At 40.6% G+C, this 19,504-nt stretch overlaps 1 protein-coding gene across 1 annotated transcript in view; it reads right to left on the bottom strand.

The window, feature by feature from the left end:
• Positions 1–11,222: 11,222 nt before the first annotated feature.
• CUNH9orf135 (chromosome unknown C9orf135 homolog) overlaps positions 11,223–19,504 on the bottom strand; it is a 28,446-nt gene continuing 20,164 nt past the window's right edge. The window contains exon 6 of the mRNA XM_018555633.1: positions 11,223–11,405. Within this exon, the coding sequence (XP_018411135.1) occupies positions 11,223–11,405 (183 nt within the window). The remainder of the gene's footprint in view (positions 11,406–19,504) is intronic.

Raw genomic sequence — 19,504 nt, 5'->3', positions numbered from 1 at the left:
GGGGGGGGGGGGGGGGGGGGTAAAGGGAAAAAGTAAATCTTTCAGGGTACTGCATAGGCACAATTAACACATCTAGATGTTTCCTATAAGATATCAAATCTTTACCTTTTGAGTTTAGGTCCACCTTTAAGGGCTTGTTCACACCAAATACGGTGTGTTCCAGAGCGGTTAGCTGCTGGAACGGACTGTAATCGCACAATAAACTCCCCCGGCATTCTGAGACTGGAGGGGGCAAGGCGGTGCATTCAGGTGAATGGAACCGCAACCATGCCCCTGCCCACAGTGTGATCACCTACACTGGAACGTGTGCCAAAACAATGCCTGCATTCGGGTCCAGTGTGATAACACTGGACCAGAACAAAGGCATTGTTTTGCCACACATTCCAGTGCGGGCGATCGCATTGTGGGTGGAGGGCGTGGCTGTGGTGCCATTGACTTGAATGCACTGCCATGCCCCCTCCAGTCCCAGAATGCTGGGGGAGTTTATTGCGTAATTAAAGTGCGCTGGGGAGTATATTGTGTGATTACAGTGCTAAGCGCTCAGGAACTTTGGTGTGTATTTGGTGTGAACAAGCCCTAAAACAAGCACAGTGGGAATGATTTAAAAAATAAGAAAAGTCGTGTCTGCTATCATATCTTAATGCAGATTAGAACATTACAGTAAATATATCTGTCTCATGGCAATGGACAATATCTCATATCTCTCTTCCAAACTATACAGAGGAACCAAATTGTAAGTAGAGAAACAATTGCAGAGACACACATTTCCAGTCTCTGATATAGGCCTTTACATTATGTACAGTAGCCCCTGACGATCTGCATGTGAATTAGTTCTGAATTATAGTGAGATTAAAACATCTGTAGTTCTTTACTGGAAAGTAAATGTTTAGAATCCCAAGACAGAGGATTGGCAGAAAGACACCAAACCAGTGCCAATCGGGACGGCAGCAAGACAAAACAAAAGATAAACAGGCAAAGTAACCAACAAAGAAATCTGGCAAACAAATATCAACAGATCTAGATGCTACTGCTGGAAAATATTTCACAAATGGACATCCGGGGGTAGCAGCAGCTGCGGAACGCAGTTGTTCAGCTATGGAGAGCAGTGTGTGCTAAATGCATGGCAGACGTTAGCAGCCAAAAGACAATTCATTTAAAATGCACTACTCATCTTTACACCAAATATTGAAGTGTTTAATAAGGGATCAAAGACCTTGAAATCAGGAGAACAATATTGTTGTGTTTCGCTACTACTATATACATGGTTTTAATTGTGCATGGATGATGCTGACAATGTCCCCAGAGTTCCACTGTCTTATTTTGTCACATAGTTACATAGTTAGTCAGGTTGAAAAAAGACACAAGTCCATCGAGTTCAACCTATAGAGATATGAAGAAAAAAAAGAGGAAGAAAAGCCTAAACAGAACGCTAGGCTCACAATTACCCAATGTTGATTCAGAGGGAGGCAAAAAAAAAAAAACCCTATAGAGCATGGTTCAATTTGCTCCAACAGGGGGAAAGAATGCCTTCCTGATCCCATAAGGCAATCGGATATTCGCTGGATCAAAAAATCTCTGGTGCTTAATATACCTATAGGAACTCAATATCCAGTAATATTCTGTGCATTTAGGAATACATCCAGATTTTTTTAAACAGTTAACTGAGCTAGCTAGAACTAGCTCCTGGGGAGTCTATTCCACATTTTCACAGCTCTAACTGTGAAGAATCCTTTCCGTATGCAAAGGTTAAACCTCTTTTCCTCCAGACGCAAAGAGTGCCCCATTGTCCTTTGCAGTGACCTTAACGTGAATAATTTGGCACCAAGCTCTTTATATGGACCATTTATGTATTTATACATGGTGATCATGTCCCCCCTTAATCGCCTCTTCTCCAGAGAAAACAAATTCAGGTCAGCTAATCGTTCCTCATAGCTGAGCTCCTTCATGAGTTTAGTCTCCCTTCACTGGACTTTCTCTAGTTCCACAACATTCTTTTTGTGAGCTGGTGCCAAAACTGAACTGCATATTCCAGATGAGGTCTTACTAATGCTTTGTACAGGGGCAGGATGATGTCTCTATATCTGGAGTCTAGACCCCGTATAATACAAGAAAGTATTTTGCTTGCTTTAGAAACTGTGGCTTGACATTGCGTGTTATTATTCAGTCTATGGTCTACCAGAACACCCAGATCTTTCTCCATCATTGACTCCCCCAAATATACTCCCCCTAGAGTGTATGACGCATGCATGTTTTTAGTTCCCTAGTGCATACCTTTCCATCCTAAAACAGAATATCAGGTCCAGTGCTCATGTGACCAGCTGATTCTACAGGAAATTAAAACTTTTAAACATCAAGAAGCAGCATTCATTGTAAGTGATGTAATCAGCATTTGAAATAGCTTAAAAACCTTTTGAATGTAATATCACTTTTACCCCTTCATCACCATACACATTAACTTCTACCTCTGCATAATGCATCAAGTGCACTATTACCAAAATCCATTTTTTTGGTAATAGTGCACCAAAATCCATCTTATACATATATGAGAGCTGTTTCACCTGCCAAAGAAATTGTATTTCTGTCCATCCAGTCCTGAGATTTATGCAGCCCCTTCAAACAGTGGAGCCAACTGGATAGCACCACTTAAAGTGAAGGACAGTAGTGTCCTATCTCCAGCCTGGCAAAGCAGAATTAATTCCACTGCTGGTACCCAGGTATTTTGAAATACCTGCAAGGTCTGTGCAACTATGCATATTTTCTTATTACAGCAGATTTACCTGACAAACCACCCGTTTAGCACTGTGATGTCAGCAGTGTCCCTCGCTGCTGACCTCTTCAGGGTCTGGCATCTTTAGCCACCTTGATTGGCCAACCCACGGTAACGTAAAGGTGCCCATACACCTTAGGGTGCCACAAACCTTACGATAATCGTACGCGGGAAATCCTGCGATCGTACGATTATCGTAAGGTGTGTGGAAGCCTACTGTACAGTAAGGTCGCACGACTTTAAACTTACGAACATGTTTGCAAACCCGCCGAGCATTGTACAATGTTCGGTGGGTGTGTAGCATGCTCGTAAGATAAAAGCCGGACGGGCCGGTGTGCGCAAGCGCACACTGCCGGTTCGGCATTGCGGTCATCGGAAGCCCGCCCCCCCAAGATAGGCAGATTGTACTTTTTTTAATTACCTTACAACCATCGCAAGACAAATTTATCTGCATATTTTCTGTGGTCAGATGGAAAAAGTGCAACAGATTGGCCCAGTTGGAGATTACTCCAACCACACAGTTAAATCTGCAGATAAATTGTAAGGTATATGGCCAGCTTAAAGGTCCCCACACACCTTGCGATAATCGTACGATAATCGCGGGAAATCCCGCGATCGTACGATTATCGAAGGGTTTGTGGAAGCCGTACGACCTCTACTACTGTAAGGTCGCACGACTTTTAACTTACGAACATGTTCGAAAACCCGCCGAGCATCGTACGATGTTCGGCGGGGGTGTAGCATGTTCGTACGATAAAAGCCGGACGGGCCGGTGTGCGCAAGCGCACACTGCCGGTTCGGCATTGCGGTCATCGGAAGCCCGCCCCCCCAAGATAGGCAGATTGTACTTTTTTTAATTACCTTACAACCATCGCAAGACAAAAGTCTTGCGATGGTTGTAAGGTGTGTGTCCCAGCCTTACTCTCGTGCCTGCACAGTGTATAATAGCGGGCAGATGCTGGTACCACACACTGAGGGGCACATGCGCCCCCCAGTGCTGAACCTTACTCTCCCAGTCTGAGTGCTGTTGTACAAGGCAATTGCAAGAGGCAGAGAGCAAGTCAAATTCTGATTTTTAGTGCATTTAAAAATACATTTAATAATTTATTAATGAATACAGGTATGCATTTATTTGTGTCTTTTATATCTGCTTTAAAGAACACATTTTTTCTAAAAAATACTAGTTGCATGGCTGTCTCCAGTTAAAATGCTTTGATACACAGACCTTGAACAAACATGCTGCTAAAGGTAGAGTGTATACAGGAATTCTACAAACTTGATCTGTATCAATGGTGTATAAAGCAATTGGATCACTATGACAGACAGAGACCTAGCATATTAAGGAGAGGTCAGGAGAGGCCTCATAAAGGCAGTTTGCATGCTTGCTTCAAATATATTTCTGTCTTCCTTTTCAGTAAGTGTATAATAGAGATGGACAGTGAGGAAAGGAACAGGTCAGTTTAGGTTGTGTTATTTTCCAGAGATCAAACATAGCATTCCCAGTCAGCTTTCTGTTTTATCACAGACCTCAGTGTATATGAAATATGTTCTGTACAGAGCCTAACTCTCCTCAGTTGCACTCTAATAGGAGTTTTCTTTCATAACTTGATGTGCATCTGATTTTCCTGTTTGGTTAAAAGTCATTTTTCTTCGGTCATGCAAGTATGAACATCTGTGCTAGCGGAATGGCTTGTGGCAAGCTCTACTCAATTGAAGAATTCCTGTGGCTATGACTCAGTCAATTCGGATGTGACTGCTGTCAATGTGCTCCAGGTGGCGCTAGTTTTGAAACCCTGTGCCACAAGTCACCCTGGTCTCCTTATTTTATCTATATTTGTCCATTATGATATTGCAACTAACTATTCTTGTACACAAACATTTCCAATCTTCACAGTTCTATACAGTCTAAATAGAATTTTATATGTCATGGTACAAAGTTACAATTAATAAGGCAACCTGAGGTTGTAGCCTCAGGTGGCATCACTGTGGGTCACGTGGGGTGGGCGGCAGGCAGAGTGGCATGTTTGTTGTGTAGCAGTGCTCTGCTGCACAATGCTGCCCCCTTTCCGGTCAGAGTGTCCCAGGTTGCTAAGAGCTGGTTGGGGAGGTGTGTAAAGGTCATACACATCTCCCTGCCCAGCTCTTACCAACCTGGGATGCTTTGGCCGGTGTCCTGCCCAGCTCCTGGCAACCGGTGACATCACTGGTTGGCAGGAGCTGGACGGGACACCAGCCAGAGTGTTCTCTCCCCCCCTCCTTTACGTCGCCTTAGGCGGTAAAAAGGATAGGGACGACACTGCCCTGTGCATATGTTCTACTTACTCTTTTGCCCCCTAGATAGAAAGATTTAGATACTTGCTCCTGTCTAACTGGTCACACTCTTTGCTGATAGTGTGGTCTTCCCCTCTCTAATATCATCACATACAATAAGAAACCAGAGCAAATGTGCAGGGAGCAGATGAGAGCACCAGCTGCCAGGAAAACAACTTAAAATTGAGTCCAGGCTATAGCGATTGTAATATTTATACATACTGTACACTTATTAGGCAGTAAATAAATGTTAAAACAAGTCCTCACTTACTTCCATAGCTGTAGCTACTGTGCAGTGATTCCTCCTCAAAGTTTGCAGATGAAGTTTCTTAATTTTACTTTTTCTTTTTCTCTGTAGCTCAGCTCCAACCTCCTAGCAGTCAGTTGATACCCTGCCAGCTTTCTAATCTCTAATGTAAACACAGAGAAGGTGCAGATTAAAAGGAAAGAGAGAAAAGTGCTGAGACATAACTTGAATAACTTCACTGCTTGTAGTGTACACTTTGAGGATGAACTACTCCAGAGGGGCTATACCTACACAGGTCTGTGAAAGCTAAACATATTTATTGCTTGGTAGGAATATGTAAATATTTTAATCGCCATAATATTGCCACAGTCCTACTTTCGGTTCTGCTTTCTTTTTCACTTGATTGCCCATGCCTGCTATTGGACAATGAAAAAACAGTCATCTTGAGGCTTTCTCCAAGAAAACCACCAGTGTATTGTAGTTTGACAGCACTATGCAATGCAACAGGGCCTGACCGACTCTCAACACTGGCCTTTCCTTTCTTAATCTGGAGCTTATGCAAAGCTAATATATATACTATCAGTACTTATAAGTACTTATAATGCCAGTATTTAAAAACACATTTATCAATTATAGTTAAAATATAACTGATTAAAAAAGTGTTTTCATTATATATATCTTCATTTTACGATTCCTATAGAAGTGTTTCTGTGACCAATATTTTAGCAGCAGTGTCAAAGTCAAATAAAGCTAGGTGTGATTTGTGTGACAGGAGAAAAGGAAGTGCTAACCTAATCTATTAATGTCCAGTGGGACAATAAAATGAATTGCCAGTCATTCTTACAGCCTCCATATAACTTTCTGTGAAACCACTTGATTGCTTGAAACCCAGGCCTATAAATGATATTGATGTACAGAATACAGATAACTTCATTAAGCAAGGATCAGCTTCAGCTTAGGTCTTAGCATTCATGAGGCATTTCATGGGTTTCTATATAGAAATGTGACATATCAGTGTTGTGTATTCAATGGCTGGAGTGGTAAACTTGTCATTTCAATGAACTTATCAAGGTAACATGACACTCTAAAATGGACACAACAAGGTATCTGCATACACAGACAGGGCCGGATTTACTTTCTCTGCTGCCCCAATGCCAGGTTCCCAGGCCCCTCTGTATGCAGGCTGAATACAAGTGATCTCGGCGACAAAACAAGTGCCGGCTTCCCCGCTGTACATTTATCCCTGTTTGCCCAAAGCAGGGCTAAATGTAGAAAACAACTACCCGCTCGGCGCCCGGAAATGCATGTCCCGGGCGTTGGGAGATAGGAATTCGACACCCCTGCTGCCCTTCTACTCCCTGCTGCCCCGAGGCCGGGCCTCGGTGGACTTGTGGGAAATCTAGCCCTGTACACAAACCTCTGATATGCTCCAGATCTGTGGTTCTCAACTGGTGACCCAAAAGTGGGTCACAACAACATGTTCAGTGGGCAGCGGCATGCTTAGTGGGCATGCCTTTCACTGTGCTAGGTGAGAGGCTCCTCAGCCTCTCTCCAGCACAGCACCGTCCGTTCTCGCGGCGAGTAGCCATTCAAAATATGCTGCCCAGCACCGACTGTCAGCTTGACATGGGGTGGGATGGGGATATGGCCCATGGGAGTGGAAGTGGGAGCTCCATCCATATGTGCATTGCTTACAGCTCCCTTGCGTGCCCTGTAGAGGTGCTTGGACTGCATGACACAATCGCACCTACTACTCGTTCTGATGAGGGAGGTGTGTTGCAATTTATTTAAATGGCACCCCAAATGCACCTCCCACCCACAGTTCAATCACCCGCAGCCGGAAAGTGAGGTCCCGCAATGCCGTGCGTTCCTATGCGGTGCAACTTGGGTCACAACTTAATGACCAAGGGAAAATGTTGGCCCTGAGGTTACACAGGTAGAGAATCACTGCTCCAGATCCTTCAATATAATGCACACAACCATTTCTACAGGTCAGTAAGTCCACATTACACTGTAATATGTGGAATATTAAAGAGAAAGTATAGTGAGTGGGGCAAATTAAGGGGCAAATCAGGCTGCCTATCAGATAAGAAAGTCTACACAACAGTTTTTATACGTATTTGGGACCACTGCACCTGAAATCCTGGGCACCCAAGTGCAAAGGATTTGCACAGGTCCGCAAAAGATTTACCACTGGAGATTACGAAGTGGACAGAGTTCGGTTTTATTGTGTCTGTGTCACAATGCTATTTTACAGCTGCAGAGGGAGGAATTTGTGAAAAAAGCTGCTTAACTTTCAAACATCTGTCCTATAATCTGCCTCAAAGTTGCCTTCCTGCTTCTGTTTAGCATTGCCTGGCTGTGTGACAGAATTTACAAATGTCCCCATGTGTATCTTTAATGAGCACATCTTTTGATTTATTATGACATCATTCAATGCAGACCTATCCGCCAACAATAAAAAAAATCCCTGGTAAATGCACCTTTGCATGCAAATCCTAATACACCTACAAGTCATTTTTAAATGAAATAATTCTTCTTTTACTGATATAATTGAACCCCCCACTTCCTGATCTTTTTGGGCACTGGTTATGTAGCAATGAACCCATGGGACGGCGACGTGACCAGTGCCTTCCAGGGAGATCTTGCCAGTACACTGCAATATCTCAGGAAGTCAGCAGGCACATAATCTACCTGTGTATCATCGTGAGGGGGGTGGAAACAATTCCAGGAAGTAAAGGGAGAGAAAATCCACTCCCCTTAATAACAATAGCAGCTGGGAGAGGAGCACGGCATATACAAAAGTATAATAAATTGAAAGAAACAAAAGCCAGCTGCAAAGATTGGATGCTAAATCTGATCTTTCCTCTGACCACCATTTATCTCGATTTTTCCAGAGATGGCTAACATTCCTCCATGAATTATTTAACTCTATTGAGAAGGAAAAACGTCGTGTTTTTTTGTTTTCGGGGGGCCTTTTGTTGCATCAGGGCCTTTTGTTCCTTAGGTCCGCCACTGTCCAAAGCCCCGTACACCCTTTTTGCAGACATGTATATAGTTTATCCATGATGTTAGACTTGACCCATTTACCATTTGGATATCTCTAGTTCTTCCAAATCACCAGAAGTGTGCATTTATTATATTTTTGAAAAAGTGGACTTTACCTTTAAGGCTTATAAGAAAATGTGAATTTGGATATTGTGGGCACATTACATCACACTGGACCTTATTTGTTGTTAATGGTACAGGTGAAGGTTTGTAAATGAAATAAGTCTGACTGATTGCTATGAGGAACACAAACAGTTCTTTCCAACACTGAGAAATGCAGCTACGTGAAAGCATGTGACTACTGTGTAAACATCTGCGGGCCTGTTTTCCCTCTATGCGTGCTAGTAATAGTTTTTATTCCGTCTTGTTTTTTAAGTGTTATACAAGTCTTAGGCTCTCTCCTCACATGGCTTATGTGCTACTTATTGTAATTTCCCTAAGCTGATGACAAATACAGAAAACCTGCACAATTAGGAAATCCTGGAGTTTGAATGGAAAAACACTGTTCTACAGCAACCTCACATTTATATTACCACAGCATAGAAGATGTCTGTTGAAACTGTCCCTCTAGTCAAATGTTTCTGTCTTTTTTTACGGGAGTTATGATTTATTTTCATTCCTGTGGATTTTACATTCATATTTCATATTAGCATTGTTTTAGGCAGAGAAGGAGAAGGGCAATTTGATACATCACATATTAAATTATTAAAATTCAACAGATCTATCTATCTGCTTCCTGCACATTGACCATCCACCAATAAGTTTGGTCCAATTCTTTTTTTGTATTTTTTAAAAATTGAAAAGAAAAAAATTCAGTTTACGCTCTACCCCAAAGATACCAGCCCGTCCCACAAGTTACAAAAAAAATTACATTTGAAATCACCTAAGATAGCATAGTGAGCTGATTATTATGATTATTACCATTATGAAAGCCCTACAGGGCAGATGTCGGAGAGATTCGCTCTCCCAGATGTAAAAGACTCAGCATGGGATGGATAAAGATAGATGATCCCTTGGATACATATTTAGCTATTTTAAGAAACAAAAAAATCAACAATATCACTGGCGCCAAAGTTCATCCTTCATAAGGGTAGAAACACAGCGACTTTTTACAGGTGGCCGGCACTATTGACAGTCAGGTTGTCTGGAAGTCTAGCAAACAGGAAACATAAAAGCAGTGCGCCTCGCTTGTGTAGAAGTCTTTATTAAGTGGAAATGCTAAAAGCAAAAAATTTACTCACTAACAGCCAATATTAGAAAGGCTATAGTTACAGAGGTGCATCTGCACTGGGAGAACATTCTGACGAAGGGGGCGTGGCCCCAAAAAGCATTAACCAAGTCTGTCATGTAGGAAGAAGGATGTTCGCTCCAGACTGCATGCCCTTGATGTGACTGATCTCTGATATTCTCACAGTGCAGATGCACCTCTGTAACTACAGGCTTTCTAATATCGACTGTTAATGAGTACATTTTCTGCTTTTAGCATTTCCACTTAATAAAGACTTCTGCACAAGAGAGGTGCACAGCTTTTATGTTTCCTATTTCAAGAAACAGTATTCAAATGCAGAGAGAGACCTGTACCGCTTTGTAAAATCAAGTCAGCTCCAAATTTATGATCCCCACCTGCTGGACACACACCTCTCACGTGCTTTACCAAATCAGGCTTAGTTGTAGAGTACGACTATTTTATATTTTAATCATTTTATTTATAAACAAGAGAATTGAACAACCAGAACCAAGTGAATGAGGGATACACACGTACCTACATCACACCAAACAATGTGGGACCTTGCATATGGGGATTACGGTCAGTGAAAAGAGAGTAACAGAAAAGAGCAAACCATTAAGAGAGTACAACTATTTTAAGAAACAGTTTAATGTTTTGTTTTATCCAAGATGTATTGAAATAAGAGATCACCAGGCAAGCAGCCCCTTCGAAACATGTCAGCAATGACAGCCTCCATTTCACAGGTACAGGATACCTAAAGGCCCCCCCCCCCCCACCTTTTTTCTTCGGAATGGACTAATGATTTAGGAGGATGCCCTAGGCATTTAGGGCATTATACTTGAAGCACCCATGTAGTGCTGAGGTTACAGTATATGGAATAGCATGGTGAGCACTTCACACATTTGCAGCTCCACAGCCATGGTGATTCAAGTTTGTATCAAGTTGGTATGTTTGGAGGACCATTAGGTTTCATGAGGTAGATAAATAGGCTGCACGTAGTGCGAAGTTCATGTTGAACCCAATAATAGGCCCTTAGCGGATCTGCCACTGGATAGGCCTCAACATCCAGCAGTTGTGTGTATGAACACACCACACAGGTCCTAAATGTGCTTATGGATGTGCAAACATGTGTCCTCCAATAAACACCATTGACTTCTATAGGTCAGATGATTTCTACTTGTTTATAAAATGAATTGCAACATTTAATTTATTTATTAAATTATAATATATATGGTATAAATGTTTATCCAAATCCTAAATCTTAACCCTGTTAGTGACTCAATCTACTGAATCCAGAGAGTCCAAACGATAGCCCGGTATCTAGCATCTGCAGAATCACAAGTTGACAATGGTAGCCTCATGTTTATGTCAGTAAAGGATTGCTTTAATACCTCCCCAGTGTCATTCAAAGGTAAAATGTCAACATGAACAACTCAAATCTTCCATAATATGACCACTATACATCTCAGTTATGTTTGTTTTACCTGATAACACATAGTATTACATTGCACAAAAGCAATGTATAACAAAAAAAGGACCATATTAGACACAGTGTAAAGTTTATGGTACTGACACCATATTTATTATGTAGACAGTTTCCTAAGTATTCTCTTCTCTTATCATTACATTTTTGGTGTTATATGGTCGGTTGGCTTGAACAACAGTTGCTTCATTTGACTATTGGCATACAAGCCACTTTCATCTTGCCAGGTGTTTCTACTGTGCCTTCTGTAATCTGCTGGGTCTGTAAACTGGGAATGGCATTTCTTGTAGGCTGCAGAGTAGTTTGGGACTTCTGAAATTTTCTGTTAGACAAACACAAACATACATTTTCTTAAAACATACTTGAAAGCACAGAATAAATTAACAGTTAATCAACAAATCATTACACAGTTCAGTCTTAAAATCTGCATTGCTTGAAGGAATAAAAGGGGATATAAAGTACAGAAGGTTATAAATAAGTTAATAAGGCAAAATGTTCACAGATTCTATTCTCATATTCTAGCTCTAAGGTTTCATGCTGCATTAATCGCTTATTTACCAATTTAGCTACATGAAGATCTGAGCATCAGCTCCAGAGCACCAAAAATTGCCTTTAAGTAAAATCCCGAAAATAAAAGTAGATGTGAATACTCCAATTTCCAAATGCGTTTTTTTTCTGAAGAGATAACAACACGAATCCAAAAACAATGCTTGCTCATTACTATTATTACATTTCTGCTTCAAAAATGTGCAGGCATCACTGATGCTTCAAAAACAGATGAACCTTGATGTAGCATATAATTTGATTGCTATGAATATCTCTTGGGGACTTCAACATAGAGTATCCAGATCTGTCCTCTACCCTTCACAATGGATACTTATTGCTCCTTTCTGCATTGCTCCTGATGTAAAATAAAAATACAGCATGAAGAGTGAGATCCCCTCTTAAACAGTGAACTGGTGAACTTTGGAGCAGAGATCTTGTCACTGGAATTATCGACAGGTATATAAAGCCCAGTTCTTGTGAACAGGATAGGACAGCAATTATGGTGTCTCTGGGACACCATGAACTGCAGTGCGCATCCTTGTGTTTGCCACCACTGGTGACAATAGTCCATTAGCCAGGGTGAATATTTTCAGCTGATAGCCTACTGTCCACCTTCTCCACCTGCACATAGAAATAGGAGGTGCCATTAGTTTCTGGCAATTACATACAACCAAGAATTCAAGCATATAGGTATGTAAATTTAAATGGTGGAAGGGCAGGGAGTAGATGGCTACCAACATACAGTATGACCTTCCTTTATTCTTGATCTAAATCAATTAAAAGCAGTTGAAAATAAATATTTCAGATTTGGGGAGAAGCTAGCAAAAGATGTTGCTTTTCACCTATATGAGGTGGCCTAAGTGTTCATCCTTCGAAATTGCATGTACATTATACTCTGTGTGTATGGAGGCGAGAACAAATGTTATTAGCATAGTTTCTTTCCAGGTCAAATGTACTATTAGGAAAATACTGCATTATGGCCACTAGATAGGGCTGAGGAGCATAGGAAATAAGTACATATTTCCTATGACCCTCTTCCCCTCTCGTGGCCATATTACAGTAGGGAGCCATTGTCTGCATATAACTTTAAAAAAATTGTTAGCATGCTAATCATGGTTCATCATCTGCTAAATGTTATTAGGAACTACATGACTTGTGCTCACCCATACAGTTAGAAGCTTTAGCTTATTTGCAGTTTCACTCTAGCATCTAGCGTCTGCAACAGACTTTATATTCTAGATTTCTTCAGTTACTTTTTCTGGTGTGTTTGCTCTCCTTTGGTTCACACCGGTTTAGTGTGGGGCTTTATAGTTTCTTTTAATCCACATCAGCATAACCTATATGGTTACAATTTTGTTGGTGCACAAGCCCTACCCCCATAGAAGCACTGATGATGGCCAACAAGCCCGACACTGATGTATGCAATTTAGAATAAATGCCGTTAACATAGAGGTGCACTGGAATGGACATTTCAAAACCGAGACGAAACCGAAATAAAAAAAAATGTCAGACCGAAAACTAAAATGTTTTTTATTTTAACTTTTTCCAATTTTTAAAAATATTTTATTTTTATAACCTTTTAAATTTTTTAATATTTATTTTTATTTATGCATTTTTTTAATTAAATCATTTTATTTTTTACTTTACATTTAGGGGCTTCGGGGACATATCAGGGGTCTAAACAGACCCTGACCCTGATATTTCCCTTTTAAAATAGAAAAAGAGATTGAGAACACAGAGTCCTCAATCTCTCTTTCTGCAGCCCCTGTTAGCAATGAACAGGAATCCTCTATACTGAGTGTTCCTGTTCATTTATAACATGAGAACATAGTGTGTTTACTATAACCACAACTATGAATGAACAGGAGGTGATGTTGATCACTTCCCATTCATTCATAATTGAGGATATAGTAACCATACCATGTCCTCAATTATATACAAACACTCGGCGATCACTAATCGCTGAATGTTTGCATTGGCTCTCCTTTCTGACAGCTGTCATAGGAGGCTGGGCAGAGCGGTGCAGGGAGGAGAGACGCTGGCCGCTCACATCGCTCTCCTCCCGCAGCCCTCGGCCGGCTGTCACAGTTTCTCTCCTCCCTGCTGGGACACAGAGCAGCGCCCAGCGGAGAGGAAAGAAAGCAGGGATGCGCCACTGTATCGGCAGAAAAATGGCACTTTCGCCAAGTGCCATTTTCGGCCGATATGTTTCGGCGGCCGATATATCGGTGCATCCCTAACATATTAGTCTGTATCTGTGGTATAAACCAGCAATTCTGGATGCACTATTGGCAAAAAAGGGAATGATTTGTATGGCTTTGTTGACTATCCTAAAATGAGAAACAAATCCCTTATATTTTGGATTTGTGATGGAAATGAGATATGCAGATACTTTCTGTTTTAGGAAGGCTCCATGGTGCTTCATTTTACAAAAAGTTTGTTCTTTTTTATCACTCTAGGCATCTAAACTATGCAATTATGGAGTACATTTGCTACTTTATAATCAGCAGTAACTGGGTTAAAGGGGACAGGAGGGCCTGAAATAGTTAAGCAGCTGTTATGTGGGATGTTTTACAGGGGTATTCACAAAAGGGTGAAGAGTTTGGAGAAGGCAGGAGAAGTGAACAATCTAGGACAACATCGCTGAACTGGAAAAAATCTCCAATTCAGCTCACTTTCCAGTTCGGCTATGTTGTCCTAGATTGTTAACTTCTCCTGCCTTCTCCAAACTCTTCACCCTTTTGTGAATAACCCTGTGAATGTTTGCATTCTCAATAACATAAAAATGCTGTTACTGGATATAAACACAGCTATTGGCAAATGTTTGATTGATCAGTGAAGAGAGGTGATTGGTACTGCATATCTGTGGACACTGGTGCCTTCTAAACTAAATTCCCAATAGCAACTTCTCCAAAATAAGCAATGATTAGATATTTTAAGAGAATCTGCATTGTTATTATTATTATTATACAGGATTTATATAGGGTCAACCGTTTGCGCAGCGCTTTACATTATAAGGAAGACATTACAATCACAATACAAGTCAAGACAAAATGGTAAGAAGGGCCCTGCCCCTGAGGGCTTACAATCTAAAAGATTGTTAGATGGAGGCAGAAAGTTACATAAAGCTGAGTTAAATCTGATCTTCGGAAATGCAACCTCCCACCCCCTTCTCCCCAACCACCCTATAACTAATCACTGGATTTAAAAAAACTACTCTTTTACTTACCTAAATGCATGGTCATATGATGCACTGGGTCTCAATTCTTTTCTCTATGACCATATAGCTGCCTGGGTGACAGTGCCACTGGCCATGGTCCTCTTAGGCTCCTCAAAACTGCAGTTGTGTGAAGTTACAATAAGGAAAACAAAAAGAATTGTAACATCAAGATGAGGTGTGGTAGGCATGAACTCCTGGTCTCCATTTCCAGAGGAAGCAATGGCAAGGAACACATGATGGCGGATTCAGGTAAGAAGGAAACTTTGCCCAGCATGTGCCCAACAATGGACGTTAATGTGACGGACATTTTTATAGGTAATGGGGATGACCCCCATTTTTGAACATTATCAAAGCAGCAAATCGCTTTTAAAATTAATTCTCCACATTCAAAAATAACACTGCAAAAATATATGTTGTGTAACTATTCTTGGGCACTTACTTTACCCTCATGTCACTATGTAAACAACTCAAAAAAACGACTTACCTTTTTGGTGTTTTGTTTTATTAAATGGTAATTCATAAAAGGGGAACAGTCACTAATCATAATTATTATTTTCTGAATAAAATATGGTAATCTGGTGGTGGCAGAGGAAACTGAAAAATCCTTGGTTGATAGTTGGTAGGTAATACTTGCTACATTTGAATGAAGTCATTGGTGTAAAATTGGTGACCGGTTCTCTTTTACATCACATGATATTATTATGTTTCCACAACAAATAACTCTCAGGCAAATCACCGTTAGAATCATCTTAGTAATATAAAATTAAAGTTAAAGCTATTAAAGTTCAAAGAATTAAAAAGAAAACAGTGAAATTGAAATGCTTCCAGAGGAAAAGGGCTGTAGAAAAAAAAAAAAAAAAATGGTATTATTTATGGTTGTATGTCCGAAAAGATAAAACATGAAAGTGCCTGCCAACAGCCTGTGTGGTCCAAAGAGCATGTACAATTCCTCTTTGTGTGTAGTATCCTGGATCTATTCACTGTGTAATAGAATTACTTTAAAAACATATATTGGGCTGACTCTGCACAGGACAGAGAGAGAAATAGACCATTGATATAAAGCTGCTCTGTTGTCTCATTTTAGGACAGCAATACAAAGCTGATAATGTCTGCTATGGTTTTGGGTGCTTTCGCTATTTTAAGTAACCTAGTTAGCCAAAACACAGGACCAAATGCTGCTCACTGCTGCCTCAGCCAACACAGATTTGTCCTCCCTACAAAAAAAAACACATACGCACAATCACACAAACTCCCCAAACTGCCCCTTAATCAGTTAGAGGATAATAATTCACTGACTACGGCAGTGGTAAGATAAGTGCAAAGGATGCTCCAGCAAACTCACCCTCTGACATGGAAAAAAAGCCTTCAAATATACCGGTTATCAGATCTATTAAGTGCTTATGCGCTCTAGAGTCTGTGACAGAGGAGGCCTGGGCCAATGCACCTAACCCGCTGGTTCAAACTCACCACACTTCCTCTCCTCAGAGGTGCCAGAGTGAATTATCTTGAAGACCACCTAAATATCCATGCTAAAGCGACTATTGATCTTTATCTGAATGACTTCTGAATTGAGAAAGCTTTATGGATGACCAGTGAAACGTCTTCAAGAAAAATATAGCAAGTCCAGTTGCCTTGATTTTTTTTTTACAGATATACCATACCATGAATGAGAACCTTCACAGACATTGTTCTTTACATTAGGAAACAAAAATCTACAATCACTTCCCACTCTGCCTAATTCAAGAGGTATTTTTAACACCATTCTCAGCAGAGGTGCAACAAAATCATACCCCTCCCCTTCAATAGAGTTCACAGAGCAGTCTGCATACGCAATCTGGCTGCACATTCTCGCACTGATGCCATGCAGATTTCTTTATTATGAGAAAAAAATTTGACATAATGAACAAACTGCCAAACTTTATTCATGGTAGAATTTGACAGAGACATGCTACAAATCTTTTCTGATCTTGCGGGAGACACACTAGAAGGGAGAAAGATGCTAAGACCTCTCCTTGTTGGTCTACAGGAAAGTAACATTCCCTACCACTGGGGCTTTCCCACATGCCTGACAGGTGGTCTGCTTCCCTAAAGTCCTTAAAAACATCTGTTTCATGCTGATAATACCTAAACTAAATCTCATATGCTGGGCCAAAGATATTTCCTCCTTGATGGCATTTGGGAACCACCATTAGCAAAAGTCCAAACCCTACAAGTCTGTGAAGGTTCTAATTCATCCAGGTCATGGTATATCAGTAATGCTAAGATGACTGCACTTCTGAATGATAACAACACATATGAAGCCCTAAGAAGAGACCCAACCAGTCTTCACAAGATGAAACTTATAGATTTAGTACAACAGCTGTAAAAGGACAAAGCCATTGATTGGGCTATGTACGGTATCATCACCTCTACCCAGGTGAAGTCCCTCTGCATATATTTGAACTTCCTTAGATACATAAGGATGGGACCCCTCTCAGGTCAATGTCAGCAGCGTCAACTCTGTGACTTACAACGTGGCAAAATACTTAACCAGAGTCCTAGCCCCTTGGTTGGAAATGCACAACATCACATACAGAACTCTCAAGATTTCACAACCAAAATCCAGAACTTAATATTGGGCACAGAGGAAACAAGGGTATCTTATGATGTTACATCCCTCTTCACCTGCATACCCACCACAGAGGTAATTGAAACAGTGAGAAAACGGTTGCTACTAGACAACACCTTAGGCAGCAGAACAGAACTTAACCCAGATTAATTGTGTGCCTTATTGGACCTTTGCCTGAGTACCACCTATTTCAAGTACAAGGACAAGTTCTACAGGCAAAAACATGGCTTTAAACCCAGCAATACACTGAGGCAACAACTGTTTCACCCAAAAGACCCAACTCCTAAACACAAGATGAACAACATTGTGTATGTAGTCCAGTGCAGTGAGGAGTGCTCAGAATTGTATGTTGGTGAAACAAAACAGCAGCTACACCAGCGTATGGTTCTGTCTGCCACATACAATGCTTTTTTAACACCTCTCTCTGGGCAGGTTATTAACACCTCCTAGCTCAAATTATGCAAATGCAATCAACACATGGTTGTGACTAATGGATTTTGTTGATTGGAGCAACATTCACCATATTTATTCCCAGATAATTTTTGTACAAGTCATTCTGAATTGAGAAAGCTGGTTGGATGACCAGTGAAACGTCTTAAAGAAAAATACAGCCAGTCCAGTTGCCTTGATTTCTTTTTTACAGACCAAATCCTACAGTTACTTTGAGCTTGGCTTCTCTACAGTGACCATCTAGACACTGGGTGGATCCTTCCATATCTACACTGCCACCTTTTGTCTCAATTCCTTTTATGCACAGTGTCATATAACTTTTGCGCCCCCCCCAAAAAAAAATTTTTTTTTAAATAAAATAAAAACACTAATGGGCCCTATAGTTCTACCTTTATATACATTGTCTGTAGATGTTATAGAAAAGTATGCATTTGAACCCTACCCAGAGCCTAGAGACTATGTATGGTCTACAGTGTCCGTGAGCTAATTAATCTCATCTTTTTTGTATTTTTATTGTGCCCCATATAGGCAAGGAAGACAATGAATCAGCTCATGTATAGTAACAACTCCCAGCACTTGTTCATCCACACTGAAACCACTAAAGTGAATAATAATACCCAACCTACCTTAATAAGGGTCAAAATAGATGGAAGGTATATTAATACTAGCAGAAGATGTTGACTTATGTGCAGAACCCCCATGAAGACTAGATTTCAAAATCTTTATGTACCTATCTATTATGACAAATTATTATTAATATGTCATACTGACTGATATCTGATGACATGACTTTGTAATAGCATTAAGTTATCAGAAACATGCAGGACAGCCAGAACACCTGCTGATGGCACTGCAGTTCAGCAGGAATGGTGTCATTCACATGTCTACTGGCAGGTGTCTTCTGCCAGCCAGCATGGTTCAATTAACTGCCACCTGAGGCTACCTGCTGTTTGCCTCTGCACCTTACCCGTGTTCCTGCATACTCTGGATCCACTCTGCCTTATTTTCCTTCCCTCTGTTTTGCTATTTGTGCATAGTTAGTTTAGCTAGTTTTTCACTTTGCACGTGTGGTCTACCAAGTTGCCTTTGATTATTTTTTATGCCATTTGTGTCTGTGTATTTCATAATAAACATACCAATAATAATAAACAGCACTTAGATTTTATGCTGTTATCCTCTGTGTGTCCTCATGACACTGTCTGTCTCTAGTCACACCTAAGACAAAGCCCTATAGGAAGCCCCGTGTACATTTTTTTTGGGCAAGATTGAAATCAAAATTTTGTTTCAGGAATTCCCTTTCCTTTATCTCACTTCCCACCCTCTTGTTTCTTGTCTGTGTCAAAGTTGTTGTCCACCCTGGTCTATTTCTTCTAAACTGAAATGTTATAAGATTTGCTTTGTTTATATTAGTTGCTTTTTTTCCTCTCTGTCAAACATGTATTGAAAACCAATGAACATGTGTTGAACAAATAAATAAAAAAATAAATACATAAAATTTTTTATCAATTAGATGTCTCGATTTCCTGAAAAGAATTACAGCTCGAAAATCTGTTTTATTTTTGAGGGGGGGGGGGGGGGGGGTCTTTTTTTTTTGTGA

Source organism: Nanorana parkeri, unplaced genomic scaffold, assembly GCF_000935625.1.
Source record: "Nanorana parkeri isolate BGI_ZX_2015 unplaced genomic scaffold, ASM93562v1 scaffold206, whole genome shotgun sequence".
In the NCBI taxonomy this organism is placed as follows: Eukaryota; Metazoa; Chordata; class Amphibia; order Anura; family Dicroglossidae; genus Nanorana; species Nanorana parkeri.
This window is presented reverse-complemented; position numbering and strand designations above follow the sequence as displayed.